Source organism: Girardinichthys multiradiatus, chromosome 23 (assembly GCF_021462225.1).
Source record: "Girardinichthys multiradiatus isolate DD_20200921_A chromosome 23, DD_fGirMul_XY1, whole genome shotgun sequence".
In the NCBI taxonomy this organism is placed as follows: Eukaryota; Metazoa; Chordata; class Actinopteri; order Cyprinodontiformes; family Goodeidae; genus Girardinichthys; species Girardinichthys multiradiatus.
Window position 1 is genome coordinate 13,262,540 of NC_061815.1, and position 16,898 is coordinate 13,279,437.

Genomic DNA, 16,898 nt, shown 5'->3' on the forward strand with positions numbered 1-16,898 from the left:
CCTTTGTTTTATGTCTGTACATGTTTTATGTCTGTACATGTTTTGTGTAAAAAAATTTATATTTAACAATTTCACTGTAGAGTTTTGGAGAAATAATGGGTCTAAGTACCTACTAATGCTCATCCAGTATATGCTATTCTCCCACTTTCAGAAATTTATTTCTCCAAAACCATGAGAGTTGACAACACACTCTCTTCAGATTATATTAAAGGGTAATCTATAATATAACCAGAATAAATATTTCATAATTTTACTGTTGAGTTTTGGAGAAATAACGGGTCATACATAGAGAAGAGCCTGTTCAGTCCTCCTGGACCTCCAGTAATCCACTGACCACCACTGTCAGATTTTGGATACTGGATGAGCATTTTGAGGTACTTTGACCTGTTATTTCTCCAAAACTCTACAGTAAAATTATGAAATATTTATTCTGATTATAGTATATAAGACCCTTTAATATAATCTGAAGAGATTGTGTTGTCACCTCCTATGAGTTTGGAGAAATACATTTCTGAAAGTGACACAAATGCCTATACTGGTAAGCATTTGTAGGTATTATTTCACCAAACGTCCTCAGTGAAATTATAACATTTAAAAAAAAAAATCTAAAACATGTATGTGAAAGTTGTAAAAGTGTAATTAATATAAATGTTCTGACAGTTACTTTCCTGTTTTCCTCTTATTTTCTCAACCGTTGCCAGGATCAGCATCCTTTCTGCTCCATTACCGTAATGCACCCTGTATGCGTGACGCTAATCTTTAAGAGAGAGCTAGCGTCGGCTGGCGTGACCGCGTATTTCTGACTGTCGGCTCACTTGACCGCGGTAGCAGGTAGCAGGAGGAATAAACATAGTGGTCAAAATACATAAACAGAGACTGTAAAGGGCAACTTTTCAAGAGAGAACAGGGAAGGAGGGTTCTGGGCTAGAGCCCCCATTATATCAAGACACTAAAAATGCCCCTTAGGTACACACCAACATTATAGTGTGACAAAATTGAGTATGTGCGACGCAACACCCCCACGTCCCCCCACCTCTAAAATGAATCCGGCACCGCTGATTACTGTGTTAGCATTTGGACAGTAAGGGGGTTTACTCTACTGGAGTCTTACAACCAGCCGCATTTCAAACCATAATCAGGTCCGACTTATTCGGCAGGTGTTCTCTTATTATCCATATCAAATACTCTGTTTGAAACCAAAAATCCTCCCTTGACATGAGAAAAATGATTTTCATCTGCTGTCAGTTTTTTACTTACATCTTTTCATGTGTCCTGTAGATTCACTTCATAGGTCCCAGAAGTTAAAATAGGGGGAATTTTGGAATACAACTGTTTATAATTTAAAAAATACTCTTGCCTTTTTATTATTGGTTTTAAAAACAGCTTAACAAGAATTGGGCAGACAGCCTCAGTACCAATCATCACCCTCACCTTTCTGATCGTTTACAGATTCAGATGAGTTGTAATGAGTAAATCTGGGTGAACCTAAAAACATGACAAATTTGTAACATGTATGTTTTTAATAGAATTTTTGTGCCTATGCTTTGTTTATTAAACAGTTTGTCTAGATGGGAGATTCCAATGCAGCTGTATCCTAAATCTAAGTTCCATTTATTGGTCTGCAGATTGCGACATCTCATTCATAGAAAGAGTTATTATGAAGCTTATGGGAAAATTACAACACTTCGGTCCTCCAAGCAATATTTTTCTGAATAGACATAAAAAGAAAATGTGGCTGGAAGGTTAAAGGTGGCGAGACATCTTCATAAAGCTGTCTATTGATGTCTAAATGAAGTCTACTGTGGCTACAATGTAGTATGTGTGTATTAATGGGTGAATAACTGATAGCAGTGTAATATGGAAGCAAATCGTTACCATATTTCAAATGAAAAACATTTTCAGAAATGCTTTTTCATTTTAAGAATGTGGCTGCATTGTTTGACTCATAAATGAAATTAGTTATCAATAATCCTATTTGCATTTTCATTTTCTTCTTCAAGACTGCTCATTCTTTCACTTAATTAAAATGAAAAAGAAAGACATTTGAGATTTATTTTTCAAAATGTACCCCAGCAAATAGATACCAAAATTCAATTTGAAATGTAAAATTTGAAAATGAAAAAGCATTTCCAGAAATGCTTTTTCATTTTAAGAATGCGGCTGCGTTATTTGACCCATAAATAAAATTAGTTATCAATCATCCTATTTGCATTTGCATTTTCTTCTTCATGACTGCATATTTTATGCCATAATCAAAAAGAAAACAAAGCAGACATTGCTTTTACGTTTTCGTGGTCTGCCCGCAAAGTACTGCCCAGAACTCAAAAACGAAAAAGCATTCCGAGCTGCGGTCGCAGCAGAGTGACGTCAGCAGCCGCTCTTCCTCAGCTCCCTGCTGACCGAGCTACCCAGCTTGTTCGGTAGGGGGCGCTGTGCATGTCTGCATTGCATTACATTGCAAACGTGCCGAGAAATTGATTGAATTGCAGCAGGGCCGAGCTCAATTTGTGGCAGTGACAGGCAGAACTGGTAGTTCCGCCACAGCTCCACAGTTCCGGTGGCAGCTTTGGTGGCGGGCTGTGGCACAGCTTCCCGCAGGGTGGCACGGGATTCCGCGAGGATGCCAGAAGGTGCCAGACCGGCCGTTTATTTTTCAAAATGTACCCCAGCAAATAGATACCAAAATTCAATTTGAAATGTAAAATTTGAAAATGAAAAAGCATTTCCAGAAATGCTTTTTCATTTTAAGAATGTGGCTGCATTATTTGACCCATAAATAAAATTAGTTATCAATAATCCTATTTGCATTTACATTTTCTTCTTCAAGACTGCTCATTCTTTCACTTAATTAAAATGAAAAAGAAAAAGACATTTGAGATTTATTTTTTAAAATATGCCCCAGCAAATAGATACCAGAATTCAATTTGAAATGTAAAATTTGAAAACGAAAAAGCAGACATTGCTTTTTCGTTTTCGTGGTCTGCCCGCAAAGTACTGCCCAGAACTCCAAAACAAAAAAGCATTCCGAGCGGCGGGCGCAGCAGAGTGACGTCAGCAGCCGCTCTTCCTCAGCTCCTGCTGACCGAGCTACCAATCTTGTTCGGTGGGAGGCGCTGTGCACGTCTGCATTGCATTACATTGCAAACGTGTCGAGAAATTGATTGAATTGCAGCAGGACCGAGCTCAATTTGTGGCAGTGTCAGGCAGAACTGGTAGTTCCGGTGGCAGGCTGTGGCATCCTTGTGGCAGCCTTATGGCCTGAGACATCCAGCGTGTTTTTAAGCATTTATTTATAATTTTCTGTGAGTGACGATTCAGAATAGCCGCTCATGCTCTATAATAAACCGGCTGTTTGTGCAATAAATCGTCATCCTTTCAGCACGTCACACATACACATAGTGCTATTTATTTTCCATGTCAAGTAAATACAATCACCTTATGTTATGGGTCTAAAGCTGTTTATTAAATAATAATCAATAATGAAATCATTATTTAAAGGTAACAGGCTATAACAACAATGACAACCCATTTGCCGATAATCAGCATCAGCTTCCACAAAAACAGCGGCAACCGCATTGGCAAGCTTTTACGGCCAGTCTGGCACCTTCTGGCATCCTCGCGGGATCCCGTGCCACCCTGCGGCAAGCTGTGGCAGTTCCGGTGGCAGTTTCGGTGGCGGGCTGTGGCGGAACTGCCACAGCCCGCCACCGAAGCTGCCACCGGAACTGTGGAGCTGTGGCGGAACTACCAGTTCTGCCTGCCACTGCCACAAATTGAGCTCGGCCCTGCTGCAATTCAATCAATTTCTCGGCACGTTTGCAATGTAATGCACTGCAGACGTGCACAGCGCCCCCTACCGAACAAGATGGGTAGCTAAATCTCAAATGTCTTTCTTTTTCATTTTAATTAAGTGAAAGAATGAGCAGTCTTGAAGAAGAAAATTAAAATGCAAATAGGATGATTGATTACTAATTTAATTTATGAGTCAAACAATGCAGCCACATTCTTAAAATGAAAAAGCATTTCTGAAAATGCTTTTTCATTTGAAATATGGTAACGATTTGCTTCCATAGTGTAAAGCACTTTGGACTCCTCGGACTAGATAAAGCGCCATACAAGTGCAGGCCTTTTACCATTTGGCATTGGATGAAGACCTTGTTAAAACCTGAAAAAAGTCAGCCAGATAATGGACAGAGTTGGCAAAGTCTTGGGGGGGTCTTTAGAGGCACGTGTTGGAAAAAATGCACTGGACATCTCAAATAGGGATAAAACATTACATGTTTTGAGCTTGTATGAAAAACATAGATTGTTTGGGGCAGGAGGTCATTTTGTTGTGATAATAACCCATCATATTCCTCTGAGTGGGGCAGAGCAGTGGTGTAGAAATGTGGGCAATGCATGACTTGGTCACCCTATGATGAACTGATTGCCTAGTTGGTTCTTGACATGGTCTAAGAAGACCTGATTCTGCAGTTAGAGCACACGAGGACATTTAGGGTGCATAGACAATATTAGCAGAAATGCCATATGGTGAGTACTAAGAGCATGGCAGCATCATAATTGAGGTTTTCCAGCTTTGTGGTGATCCACTTATAATTCAGTAGGTTGATTTGATTTGTGAAGAGCATGTTGATGTCTTCCTCCAGTGTTAAGGTGTCACTGTGATCAATACTCCTGTCATAATGACATTGTGGCATAGTTTATTTCAGCATGCAACATGCAATGTAAATCAAAGTTAAAACCACTCCGGCAAAAGTTGAGGCAAAACCTCAAACATCCCAGATTTTCTGGAGCATGGTCTGCTGAGTTAAAAATGCATGGGGTTCACTGTTTATTATAATATACTTTTCATGCTTTAATGCTCAGCTTCAGGCTTAATAACCTCAGTTTGCAATTAAATATTCATTAATATTGGAGCAATCTGTTACTGTGCCTGAAAAAAATGCTTTGAAGAAGAAGAAGCTTTAAAAGTAAACATAAATCCATGTGTTTTTCCAACAAAATCAAGCAGAGGATTGCCGTCTAACCCAGTTGATATTGGCCCAGAGGCATGGCATTCTCTGGACAGGCTAGGGCTAACACACGACGGACAGCTATGTAGGCTCGATGCAGAAGCACCAGTTAACACAACGTGCACATTTGTGCACTGTAGGATGAAACCACCAGAGAACCTCATACCAAAATACAAGTGTGGTTTCTTCTTAATCTGGAGCTTGGTTTGCTTCAACATATTGGCAAAGTGTGCTTGTAAACGTTTATAGTCTTCACATATCAAGGGAGTATGATGATTCTGAGACCCTCTTCTCTTTTTAAGGTAAAGGTTTTCTAGCTATAGGTCCCTTCCCCAAGCTCAGCTGCTCTGGTACTCTCCTCTCTCTCATACATGCCCTACTTTCACACTGCTCTCACAATTTACAAGTTTCACTCTCTACCTCTATCCCTCTGTCTCTAATGCCATGACATACAACCAAACTGAAGTTTTACCCCTTACTAGAAATATACTGTAACGCAGATATGAGTCCATGTGTATATCCAACTCTTTTAACCCTTTTGGCATCTACCAGAGTACAAGAAGTTAGGATGGCCGCTTAAATACTGGCTGCCTTATTTTTAAATATAAAGTCACACATATTCCAACATGCATGAGTAATTCTGTTCCTGGCTTGTGTTCTCTGACAGCCTGCAGTGCCCAAAACCTTCTGAAATATTAATCAGTCCAGGCTTCTTATGCAAAAAAGATTTTAGTATGAAGAGCCACTGTTCAGGAGTGAAGGAAAACAGAAGCCTGGAGCTTGGTCACTTGAGGCGTCTTGGGACATCTCACGGTGTTCTTGTGTGTCCCATTCAACCACAAGGTGCATAAAAGTGTCATGGGTGCAGTAGCCGGGATCTCAGAGGGCCCCCGAGGTGCTATTGGATACTTTAGGGTACCCAAATATGCACTGAAGCAAGTCTGAATGTGTCCCAGAAGGTTCTGCGTGCCCTGAAATAGGTTTTGGAGAAAAGTGTTTTGTGATGGCCTAAATTTGAGAACAGCATACAGGAAAAACAGAGCAGAAATGAACATGCTGTTTGTGGGCTGGGGCATGTTTCAGTCTCAGTTAGGGTTAGGGTTGGCTAATTCCACAAAGAAAGTGAAGCCTTTGAATTAGGCCTTCTGATGCCAATGAGAAATCTCAGTCAAGAGACTGATGCAAAGACGGAGATACACCTTAAGAGAAAAAAGAGTCAAACGGAAGAAAAGAAGGAGCAAAGGGACAACAGGAGAGAGTGTAAATCAGAGACAAAGTGAGAGTTGAAATGTGTTTGTACCTGTGTGTGTGTGTGTGTGTGTGTGTGTGTGTGTGTGTGTGTGTGGGTGTGTGGGTGGTGTGTGTGTGTGTGTGTGAGCCAGGCCTAGTTTTAGTGTGTGATCTAGGCCATTATCTGTGTTAGCACTGATGGGGCTCCAACAGGCTCTCTGGATCCTACATAACAATACCTTTATGAGCTAGTACATGTGTGTGTGTGTGTCTGCATGATTTAGTTGTAGTCATACAAACGTGCGATCGGCTGTATTAATGCCATTGTGTCATACCTAATGTACGCATGTGCCCCTGAGTCCTGCGCCTTTTGTTTCTCTTTAGATTTTGTGGGGTTTTTCTTGCACAAAACCCGGTCTATAATTATGTGAAAGAGTGTACTGATGTGGTTCTTCCTATGTGTGTGTGCTTCCTCACGTGCAGCTGTGCACTCTTGCTGTATCACACTCATTGTGGGTCCAGCCCCTTTTCCAGCAGAGCCCTGGGGGCCTTCATTATGTAAGAAAGACATTAGTGCAGAACAGAGGCAGGCAGCACTGATAACTCTGGTAGGCCAGCGGTTCAGTGCAGGGAGCACAGACCTCCAGATTGTTCACTCACACAGTAGCACGCATAACAAACCAGACGTCTGATTAGGATAATGGTTAAAAATTCTGATATATTTGAGGGTAAACCCTTTAAGCAATGCACACAAAATCAATAAATCACGTTCTGCATTATGGTAATATTTCTTAGACAATAGCCCCCCTCATGAAACACCCCCATCCTCCACATCCATACGTTTAGTCTTACAGTCCTTCCAGCCATCCTAAATAACTCTCTGTTTTATGTTCCTCCTTGTTCCATCTCTGGCTTCAGCGGTCCCTTTCCCCCTGGCCCACCGGCTGACCATGAAGGAAGTGTTTGATTCGGAGGGGCGGCCGCGGGTGGACCTGCTCAAAGCTCACCTCACAAAGGAGGGCCGGCTAGAGGAAGCTGTGGCCCTGCGCATCATCGATGAGGGCGCCGCCATCCTGCGCCAGGAGCGCACCATGTTGGACATCGAGGCACCAGTCACGGGTAAGCTGCTCCAGTGAAGACTGGGGAAGAGTAAAGCAGATCTGTGCATTAGCGAGTAGTTTGCTGTCAATAGAGAACAGTTTATAGACTTAAGTTGATGTCACATCAAAAATATTTATGTTTGTATGGTCAAGATGACACTAACTTAGTTTAAAGATAAGCTAAAATACTTAGCTAGCTTCATAAAAGGGATAGTTCCGTTTTATTTTTATGTCCCTTTGAGAGGTTATTAGCAGTCTGATGCTGTCTTATGCTCAATTGACATCTTCATTTTGATCAAACAGAGATCGGATCTAAAGTTGATGGCCCAATCAGACCAAAACAAAAGCATATTTCTGCCATAGTAAAACTAATCCAATCCTAAAATGCTGTGTTGTTTAAAAGTTTAAAACACTACTTTAAGAACCCTTATTTGCAATCAGGTTAGCTTCGGAGATTTGATGAAATAAAAGACTACAGGTTAGGTCACAGGCAGTAACAGTGGCCCTCCCATGTTAAACGTGTACTAAATTACACAGCATTAGGCTTGTAAAAGCAACTCTAGTCAAATATACATGAAGTCTTTTGTTTGGCAGCGTGTGTCCCACATGGGAGGGTTATAGTTGCAGACTGTGGAGCAACAAGGCCTTTGTAAATAGTCATATGCAAAGTCATATCAGGATTTGTCTTGTCTCTGATATATTTAAGATCAGACATCTGCAGATACCATGTTGGCAGGTGCCGTATTGGGATTTTTATTGAAGTATCAAGTCTGGTACTTCACTAAAACTAACAAAAATCTATGTCATCAGCAAAATGACCAGAATCAACAATAACATTCAGGTTGCGATGTCTGCTTTTACTTTACACTACATACAGTATCACTTGTTTAGTAGTATTGCATTTATAAGTCAGACCTAAACAGTGGACACAAGAGGGAATTACCTGTTTTCGTCCAAATACAACAAAATCTAACAACAGCCACAATTAAATCAATAATTAACCCATACACAAAGTACTCAGATTTTATGGCATTTAACTATTTCTAGGATAAATATTAGGGGTTTAGGGATCCAATTACTGTCTAGTTGATCTGTCATTTGTACATAATATGGCCTGTTTTTAACATGAAGAGCTGCTCAGTCCCACCTCATTGACTGAAGCAGTGGATTTGTCCATTTGTGCATGTATTTCCTTTCTAATGTTTTGAGTGGAGGATAATGTCGTGGGAAGAAGGATGCACAGAAAAAAACAGGTTTCAGAAGCAGACAGCCAAACAGGCGGGTAGTCGGACCGAGACATTCACAACCTATTGACTGTTTGATTAATGTACCTATGAGTCTGCTCGTGTGTGTGTGTGTGTGTGTGTGTGTGTGTGTGTGTGTGTGTGTGTGTGTGTGTGCATTTATGCAAATGCGAACAGTGAGATAATTCTGTGTGGGCTGTTGTTGCCCACGCAGTGTGGGAACATCACTCTACTTTCACAGGTACAGATCCCCGGGGACGAGGACAGACAGGCAGATGGAGAGACAGCCGATCATAAGCAGCTTAGTGCAGAGGTCCTCGAACCTTTTCGCTCCTAACAAGCACCATATTGATCCTTGTTGTCAGGTTCCTCCACTTCTATAGGTTCTGATCCAGAAAGAAAGTACTGTCTGAGCAGACTGTGGTGGGAAAACACTGATAAATTTAGAGAGAACCTAGAGAGAAAAGTGAAGAGAGGGAAGCTGATTGAATATTTAGAATATAGCACTTGTTGGGGTTAGCAGGTAGGCTGAAGGCTGAAATTTGAACTGACAGGCTTTTAGGATGTTACATGAAAGCTTCTGAGAGGATACTGGGGTATGTCTGAGGACTACACACAGGTATGGGTTTTATACATGACAATGTCTATTGCCAGATCAAATTAAAGTGAAATCTTTTGGATAGACGCAAAAACAGACATTACAGTAGCAAAAAGACAGAGAGACAGACAGAGGGAATGGGCCAGACTGATGCAAATGGGTATCGTAAAACCCTGAAGAGCAGAACTATGACATGAACTAAAAGTGAAAGGAGAGACCAGACAGATGGCGAGGGAGGCGTATGGTGAGATGTGTGCTGAAAGATTCTGCAGACAGTCTAAGAATCTTAAAAGTGTTCAGCATGTGCAATCCTCTGTCCAGAAATCATGTTAGAAGTATTTGTGTGTACAGATTTTATGTTTTATCCTAAGTAATTTCTTGCAAACTAAAATTATTTTACAAGTTTTAGTGAAAAAAACTTTTTGAAACCCACTTGACCCCTACTTCTCTACAAATGTAGGGTGACTGTGTTTCTTTAATCTCTTTGTTGCCACACATCATGTCGCATGTAGAAATTGGAATTTTACCATAGTGCCAGCATTAATTCAATAATTATTTCTGGTCCCCTGCAAAGGAAGTGATACTCCTTAGCCCCATTTTTTCACGTTACAACAAATCATTTTATTAAAATTATTATTAAATTAATGTATTTTTTGGGGATTTTACATGGTAGACCAACACTAAATGGTGCATATTTGTAAAATGGTTGGAAATCGATGTATTGTTTTACCACATATTTTACATATAAACATCTGAAAATTGTTCAGCGCACTTTACTCTGATAACTCTACAAAAATAAATTTAGTGCAACCAACTGCCTTCAGAAGTCTCACAAGAAGTAAACTGAGTCCACCTGTATGTAATTTAATCTTAGTGTAAATCAATCTTTTCCATGAAGGCCTCAGAGCTTTGTTAGAGAAGAAACAAACAGCATCATGAAGACCAAGGGACACAGCAGACATGTCAGGGAGAAGGTTACGAGGACACCATCTTCACGGTGAACCATGGTGGTGGCAGAACCATGCTCGGATTATGCTTTTCTTCAGCAGGGACAGAGAATCTGGTCTGAGTTGATGGAAAAATGGGTGGAGCTAAAACAAGTCCTGGAATAAAACTGTCAAGTTGTGAATCTGTGGCAAGGGTTGAAAATTTAAACTTGCACTCTTCATCAAATCTGACCAACCTTGAGCAAATTGTTATTGAAGAATGGGCAAAAATGTCCATCTTTAGATCTCTAAAGCTTGAAGAGACACACCCTGAAAGACTTTGGTTGTAATTGCAGCAAAATGTCCTTTAAATTAGGGTAAACATAAATTCCAGCCAAACCTTTTTATTTGTAAAAAAAAATGTTAATCCCTTGTATCCTTTTCCTTGCAATTCACATCTCTGCACTGCTTTGTGTTGGTCCGTGACATAAAATCCCAAAGAAATACCCTGAAGTTTGCAGTAACATCACTAAACAAGGCACTGTATCAGCTGATCTGCATGTTTCATTATTTTTTGTGAAATAGAAACATAACACTAACCAGTTAGCTAAAACAAATAAGTGAAATGTTCAGGTTCTTAATTGTAATGCAAGAAGATAACCCATTTTGTCCTGTTTGTGACGCCGATGTTTTTAGATCAGCAGTCAGGACTGATACAGTATACCATTGCAGATGCAAACCAGGCCGTATGGAGCCAGTGAAGCAAAACCTCTCACATTTGTGGCTGCATTGTTCATGTGTGCCCACTACTGTTTCCACAGTGTGTGGAGATATCCACGGCCAGTTCTTCGATCTGATGAAGTTATTCGAAGTGGGAGGTTCTCCTGCCAATACACGCTACCTCTTCCTTGGGGACTATGTGGATAGGGGCTACTTCAGTATTGAGGTGAGGAAGTAACAGGGGGACAATTTTGCAGCTTTCTGCAATTTGCAAACCAAATACCTGATTAAATGTTGTCTTTATGGCTGGGCATTCAGTCAGAAAAGCTCTGTGCTCACTACTGGTCCTTCTCAAAATATTAGCATATTGTGATAAAGTTCATTATTTTCCATAATGTCATGATGAAAATTTAACATTCATATATTTTAGATTCATTGCACACTAACTGAAATATTTCAGGTCATTTATTGTCTTAATACGGATGATTTTGGCATACAGCTCATGAAAACCCAAAATTCCTATCTCACAAAATTAGCATATCATTAAAAGGGTCTCTAAACGAGCTATGAACCTAATCATCTGAATCAACGAGTTAACTCTAAACACCTGCAAAAGATTCCTGAGGCCTTTAAAACTCCCAGCCTGGTTCATCACTCAAAACCCCAATCATGGGTAAGACTGCCGACCTGACTGCTGTCCAGAAGGCCACTATTGACACCCTCAAGCAAGAGGGTAAGACACAGAAAGAGATTTCTGAACGAATAGGCTGTTCCCAGAGTGCTGTATCAAGGCACCTCAGTGGGAAGTCTGTGGGAAGGAAAAAGTGTGGCAGAAAACGCTGCACAACGAGAAGAGGTGACCGGACCCTGAGGAAGATTGTGGAGAAGGGCCGATTCCAGACCTTGGGGGACCTGCGGAAGCAGTGGACTGAGTCTGGAGTAGAAACATCCAGAGCCACCGTGCACAGGCGTGTGCAGGAAATGGGCTACAGGTGCCGCATTCCCCAGACCTGGGCTACAGAGAAGCAGCACTGGACTGTTGCTCAGTGGTCGAAAGTACTTTTTTCGGATGAAAGCAAATTCTGCATGTCATTCGGAGATCAAGGTGCCAAAGTCTGGAGGAAGACTGGGGAGAAGGAAATGCCAAAATGCCAGAAGTCCAGTGTCAAGTACCCACAGTCAGTGATGGTCTGGGGTGCCGTGTCAGCTGCTGGTGTTGGTCCACTGTGTTTTATCAAGGGCAGGGTCAATGCAGCTAGCTATCAGGAGATTTTGGAGCACTTCATGCTTCCATCTGCTGAAAAGCTTTATGGAGATGAAGATTTCATTTTTCAGCACGACCTGGCACCTGCTCACAGTGCCAAAACCACTGGTAAATGGTTTACTGACCATGGTATCACTGTGCTCAATTGGCCTGCCAACTCTCTTGACCTGAACCCCATAGAGAATCTGTGGGATATTGTGAAGAGAATGTTGAGAGACTCAAGACCCAACACTCTGGATTAACTAAAGGCCGCTATCGAAGCATCCTGGGCCTCCATAAGACCTCAGCAGTGCCACAGGCTGATTGCCTCCATGCCACGCCGCATTGAAGCAGTAATTTCTGCCAAAGGATTCCCGACCAAGTATTGAGTGCATAACTGTACATGATTATTTGAAGGTTGACGTTTTTTGTATTAAAAACACTTTTCTTTTATTGGTCGGATGAAATATGCTAATTTTGTGAGATAGGAATTTTGGGTTTTCATGAGCTGTATGCCAAAATCATCCGTATTAAGACAATAAAAGACCTGAAATATTTCAGTTAGTGTGTAATGAATCTAAAATATATGAATGTTCAATTTTCATCATGACATTATGGAAAATAATGAACTTTATCACAATATGCTAATATTTTGAGAAGGACGTGTATGTACTGCATATGCAGGGACCGTGCAGGAGAAACAATGTCAGTGGTGTTGTGTGCAGTCCCCGAGGTCTAACATTTAGTATCCTGCGGGAATGTTAACCCCCTCATCACCCCGGGATATGCTGTGTAATATAACAGCATAAACATACAGTACAGACCAAAAGTTTGGACACACCTTCTCATTCAAAGAGTTGTCTTTATTTTCATGACTATGAATATTGCAGCTTCACACTGAAGGCATCAAAACTATGAATTAACACATGTGGAATTATATACTGAACAAAAAAGTGTGAAACAACTGAAAATATGTCTTATATTCTAGGTTCTTCAAAGTAGCCACCTTTTGCTTTGATTACTGCTCCGCACACTCTTGGCATTCTGTTGATGAGCTTCAAGAGGTAGTCACCTGAAATGGTTTTCACTTCACAGGTGTGCCTGTCAGGTTTAATAAGTGGGATTTCAAGTCTTATATATGGGTTTGGGACCATCAGTTGTGTTGTGCAGGAGGTGGATACAGTACACAGCTGATGGTCCTACTGAATAGACTGCTAGAATTTGTATTATATCAAGAAAAAAGCAGCTAAGTAAAGAAAAACAAGTGGCCATCATTACTTTAAGAAATGAAGGTCAGTCAGTCGAACAATTGGGAAAACTTTGAAAGTGTCCCCAAGTGCAGTCGCAAAAACCATCAAGCGCTACAAAGAAACTGGCTCACATGAGGACCGCCCCAGGAAAGGAAGACCAACAGTCACCTCTGCTGCGGACGATAAGTTCATCCGAATCACCAGCCTCAGAAATCGCAGGTTAACAGCAGCTCAGATTAGAGAACAGGTCAATGCCACACAGAGTTCTAGCAGCAGACACATCTCTAGAACAACTGTTAAGAGGAGACTGTGTGAATCAGGCCTTCATGGTAAAATAGCTGCTAGGAAACCACTGCTGAGGACAGGCAACAAGCAGAAGAGACTTGTTTGGGCTAAAAAACACAAGGAATGGACATTAGACCAGTGGAAATCTGTGCTTTGGTCTGATGAGTCCAAGTTTGAGATCTTTGGTTCCAACCACCGTGTCTTTGTGCGGCGCAGAAGAGGTGAACGGATGGACTCTACATGCCTGGTTCCCACTGTGAAGCATGGAGGAGGAGGTGTGATGGTTTGGGGTTGCTTTGCTGGTGACACTGTTGGAGATTTATTCAAAATTGAAGGCACACTGAACCAGCATGGCTACCACAGCATCTTGCAGCGGCATGCTATTCCATCCGGTTTGCGTTTAGTTGGACCATCATTTATTTTTCAACAGGACAATGACCCCAAACACACCTCCAGGCTGTGTAAGGGCTATTTGACCAAGAAGGAGAGTGATGGGGTGCTGCACCAGATGACCTGGCCTCCACAGTCACTGGATCTGAACCCAGTCGAGATGGTTTGGGGTGAGCTGGACCGCAGAGTGAAGGCAAAAGGGCCAACAAGTGCTAAGCATCTCTGGGAACTCCTTCAAGACTGTTGGAAAACCATTTCAGGTGACTACCTGTTGAAGCTCATCAACAGAATACCAAGAGTGTGCGGAGCAGTAATCAAAGCAAAAGGTGGCTACTTTGAAGAACCTAGAATATAAGACATATTTTCAGTTGTTTCACACTTTTTTGTTCAGTATATAATTCCACATGAGTTAATTCATAGTTTTGATGCCTTCAGTGTGAAGCTACAATATTCATAGTCATGAAAATAAAGAAAACTCTTTGAATGAGAAGGTGTGTCCAAACCTTTGGTCTGTACTGTAGCTGATATACAGGTCCTTCTCAAAATATTAGCATATTGTGATAAAGTTAATTATTTTCCATAATGTAATGATGAAAATGTAACATTCATATATTTTAGATTCATTGCACACTAACTGAAATATTTAAGGTCTTTTATTGTCTTAATACGGATGATTGTGGCATACAGCTCATGAAAACCCAAAATTTCTATCTCACAAAATTAGCATATCATTAAAAGGGTCTCTAAACGAGCTATGAACCTAATCATCTGAATCAACGAGTTAACTCTAAACACCTGCAAAAGATTCCTGAGGCCTTTAAAACTCCCAGCCTGGTTCATCACTCAAAACCCCAATCATGGGTAAGACTGCCGACCTGACTGCTGTTCAGAAGGCCACTATTGACACCCTCAAGCAAGAGGGTAAGACACAGAAAGAGATTTCTGAACGAATAGGCTGTTCCCAGAGTGCTGTATCAAGGCACCTCAGTGGGAAGTCTGTGGGAAGGAAAACGTGTGGCAGAAAACGCTGCACAACGAGAAGAGGTGACCGGACCCTGAGGAAGATTGTGGAGAAGGGCCGATTCCAGACCTTGGGGGACCTGCGGAAGCAGTGGACTGAGTCTGGAGTAGAAACATCCAGAGCCACCGTGCACAGGCGTGTGCAGGAAATGAGCTACAGCTGCCGCATTCCCCAGACCTGGGCTACAGAGAAGCAGCACTGGACTGTTGCTCAGTGGTCCAAAGTACTTTTTTTGGATGAAAGCAAATTCTGCATGTCATTCGGAAATCAAGGTGCCAGAGTCTGGAGGAAGACTGGGGAGAAGGAAATGCCAAAATGCTAGAAGTCCAGTGTCAAGTGCCCACAGTCAGTGATGGTCTGGGGTGCCGTGTCAGCTGCTGGTGTTGGTCCACTGTGTTTTATCAAGGGCAGGGTCAATGCAGCTAGCTGTCAGGAGATTTTGGAGCACTTCATGCTTCCATCTGCTGAAAAGCTTTATGGAGATGAAGATTTCATTTTTCAGCACGACCTGGCACCTGCTCACAGTGCCAAAACCACTGGTAAATGGTTTACTGACCATGGTATCACTGCGCTCAATTGGCCTGCCAACTCTCCTGACCTGAACCCCATAGAGAATCTGTGGGATATTGTGAAGAGAACGTTGAGAGTCTCAAGACCCAACACTCTGGATGAGCTAAAGGCCGCTATCGAAGCATCCTGGGCCTCCATAAGACCTCAGCAGTGCCACAGGCTGATTGCCTCCATGCCACGCCGCATTGAAGCAGTCATTTCTGCCAAAGGATTCCCGACCAAGTATTGAGTGCATAACTGTACATGATTATTTGAAGGTTGACGTTTTTTGTATTAAAAACACTTTTCTTTTATTGGTCGGAGGAAATATGCTAATTTTGTGAGATAGGAATTTTGGGTTTTCATGAGCTGTATGCCAAAATCATCCGTATTAAGACAATAAAAGACCTGAAATATTTCAGTTAGTGTGCAATGAATCTAAAACATATGAATGTTACATTTTCATCATGACATTATGGAAAATAATGAACTTTATCACAATATGCTAATATTTTGAGAAGGACCTGTAAGTCCTGACAACTAAATCAGACTGATGCCTTGCAGACATAGCAGAAATGCAATCTATCAGTTTTGTCTAGAAGGCTGGTTTAAAAATGTCCACTTGTCCACACAGAAATTAGCACCAGATCTCAAATGTGACTCAAATCTACAATCTGCAAGCCTGTTGGGTAACAAAGGAGTATGACATGGAGAGTATCTGGAGCTGAGGGAGCAATATTTAGGCCACCTTGTTAAGACTTTCCAAGGGCACAGAGGCGAGGGACTTAATGTAGAGCAGGAACGACACTGTGTGAAGGTGAGAGAAGATCCTCTGAGTCATTTGTGGGGCTAAGTAAGAGGGATGAAAAACGTGCTGGGTGGGGAATATGTCATGCATGGCCACAGCCATTTTCAAATTAATTTTCTCCTGTTAACCTAAGGAGCGCGGTCGGATTCGGGTCGATTCTTGTCAAAGAGGGCTGTTTGTGTCTATCTTTGGACCCGGGAAGGATCTGTTTGCCTCCAGCTCGGTTAATTACAGCAGTATGGCTTGCTCATTCAGGGGAGGAAATCCTTGCAACAGCTCCGTTGTGATTCTGCGTTGAGCTTTGAATTTTCAGTATGAGTTTAATGATGGGAACTGAAAGGCTTAGACTCTGTCTCATGCAATTATCCTTTGTAGCAAAAGTTGTTTTTACTGTAGATTTCCTTAAAGCCACAGAAAATAAATTGCTTAGCTTAGCATGAATAGACACAGGAGGCCTGTTAGCATGGTTCTCTTTAAAGAAAAAAAGAAACATTTCAACAATTACAGTGCCTTGCGAAAGTA

General features: G+C 41.6%; 1 protein-coding gene across 3 annotated transcripts in view; it reads left to right on the top strand.

The window, feature by feature from the left end:
- ppp3cb (protein phosphatase 3, catalytic subunit, beta isozyme) overlaps positions 1-16,898 on the top strand; it is a 61,418-nt gene that overhangs the window by 15,379 nt on the left and 29,141 nt on the right. For all 3 annotated transcript variants that reach the window (XM_047354439.1, XM_047354441.1, XM_047354440.1), the window contains exons 2-3: positions 7,161-7,361; positions 10,932-11,056. In XM_047354439.1, coding sequence (XP_047210395.1) covers positions 7,161-7,361; positions 10,932-11,056 — 326 coding nt within the window. The remainder of the gene's footprint in view (positions 1-7,160; positions 7,362-10,931; positions 11,057-16,898) is intronic.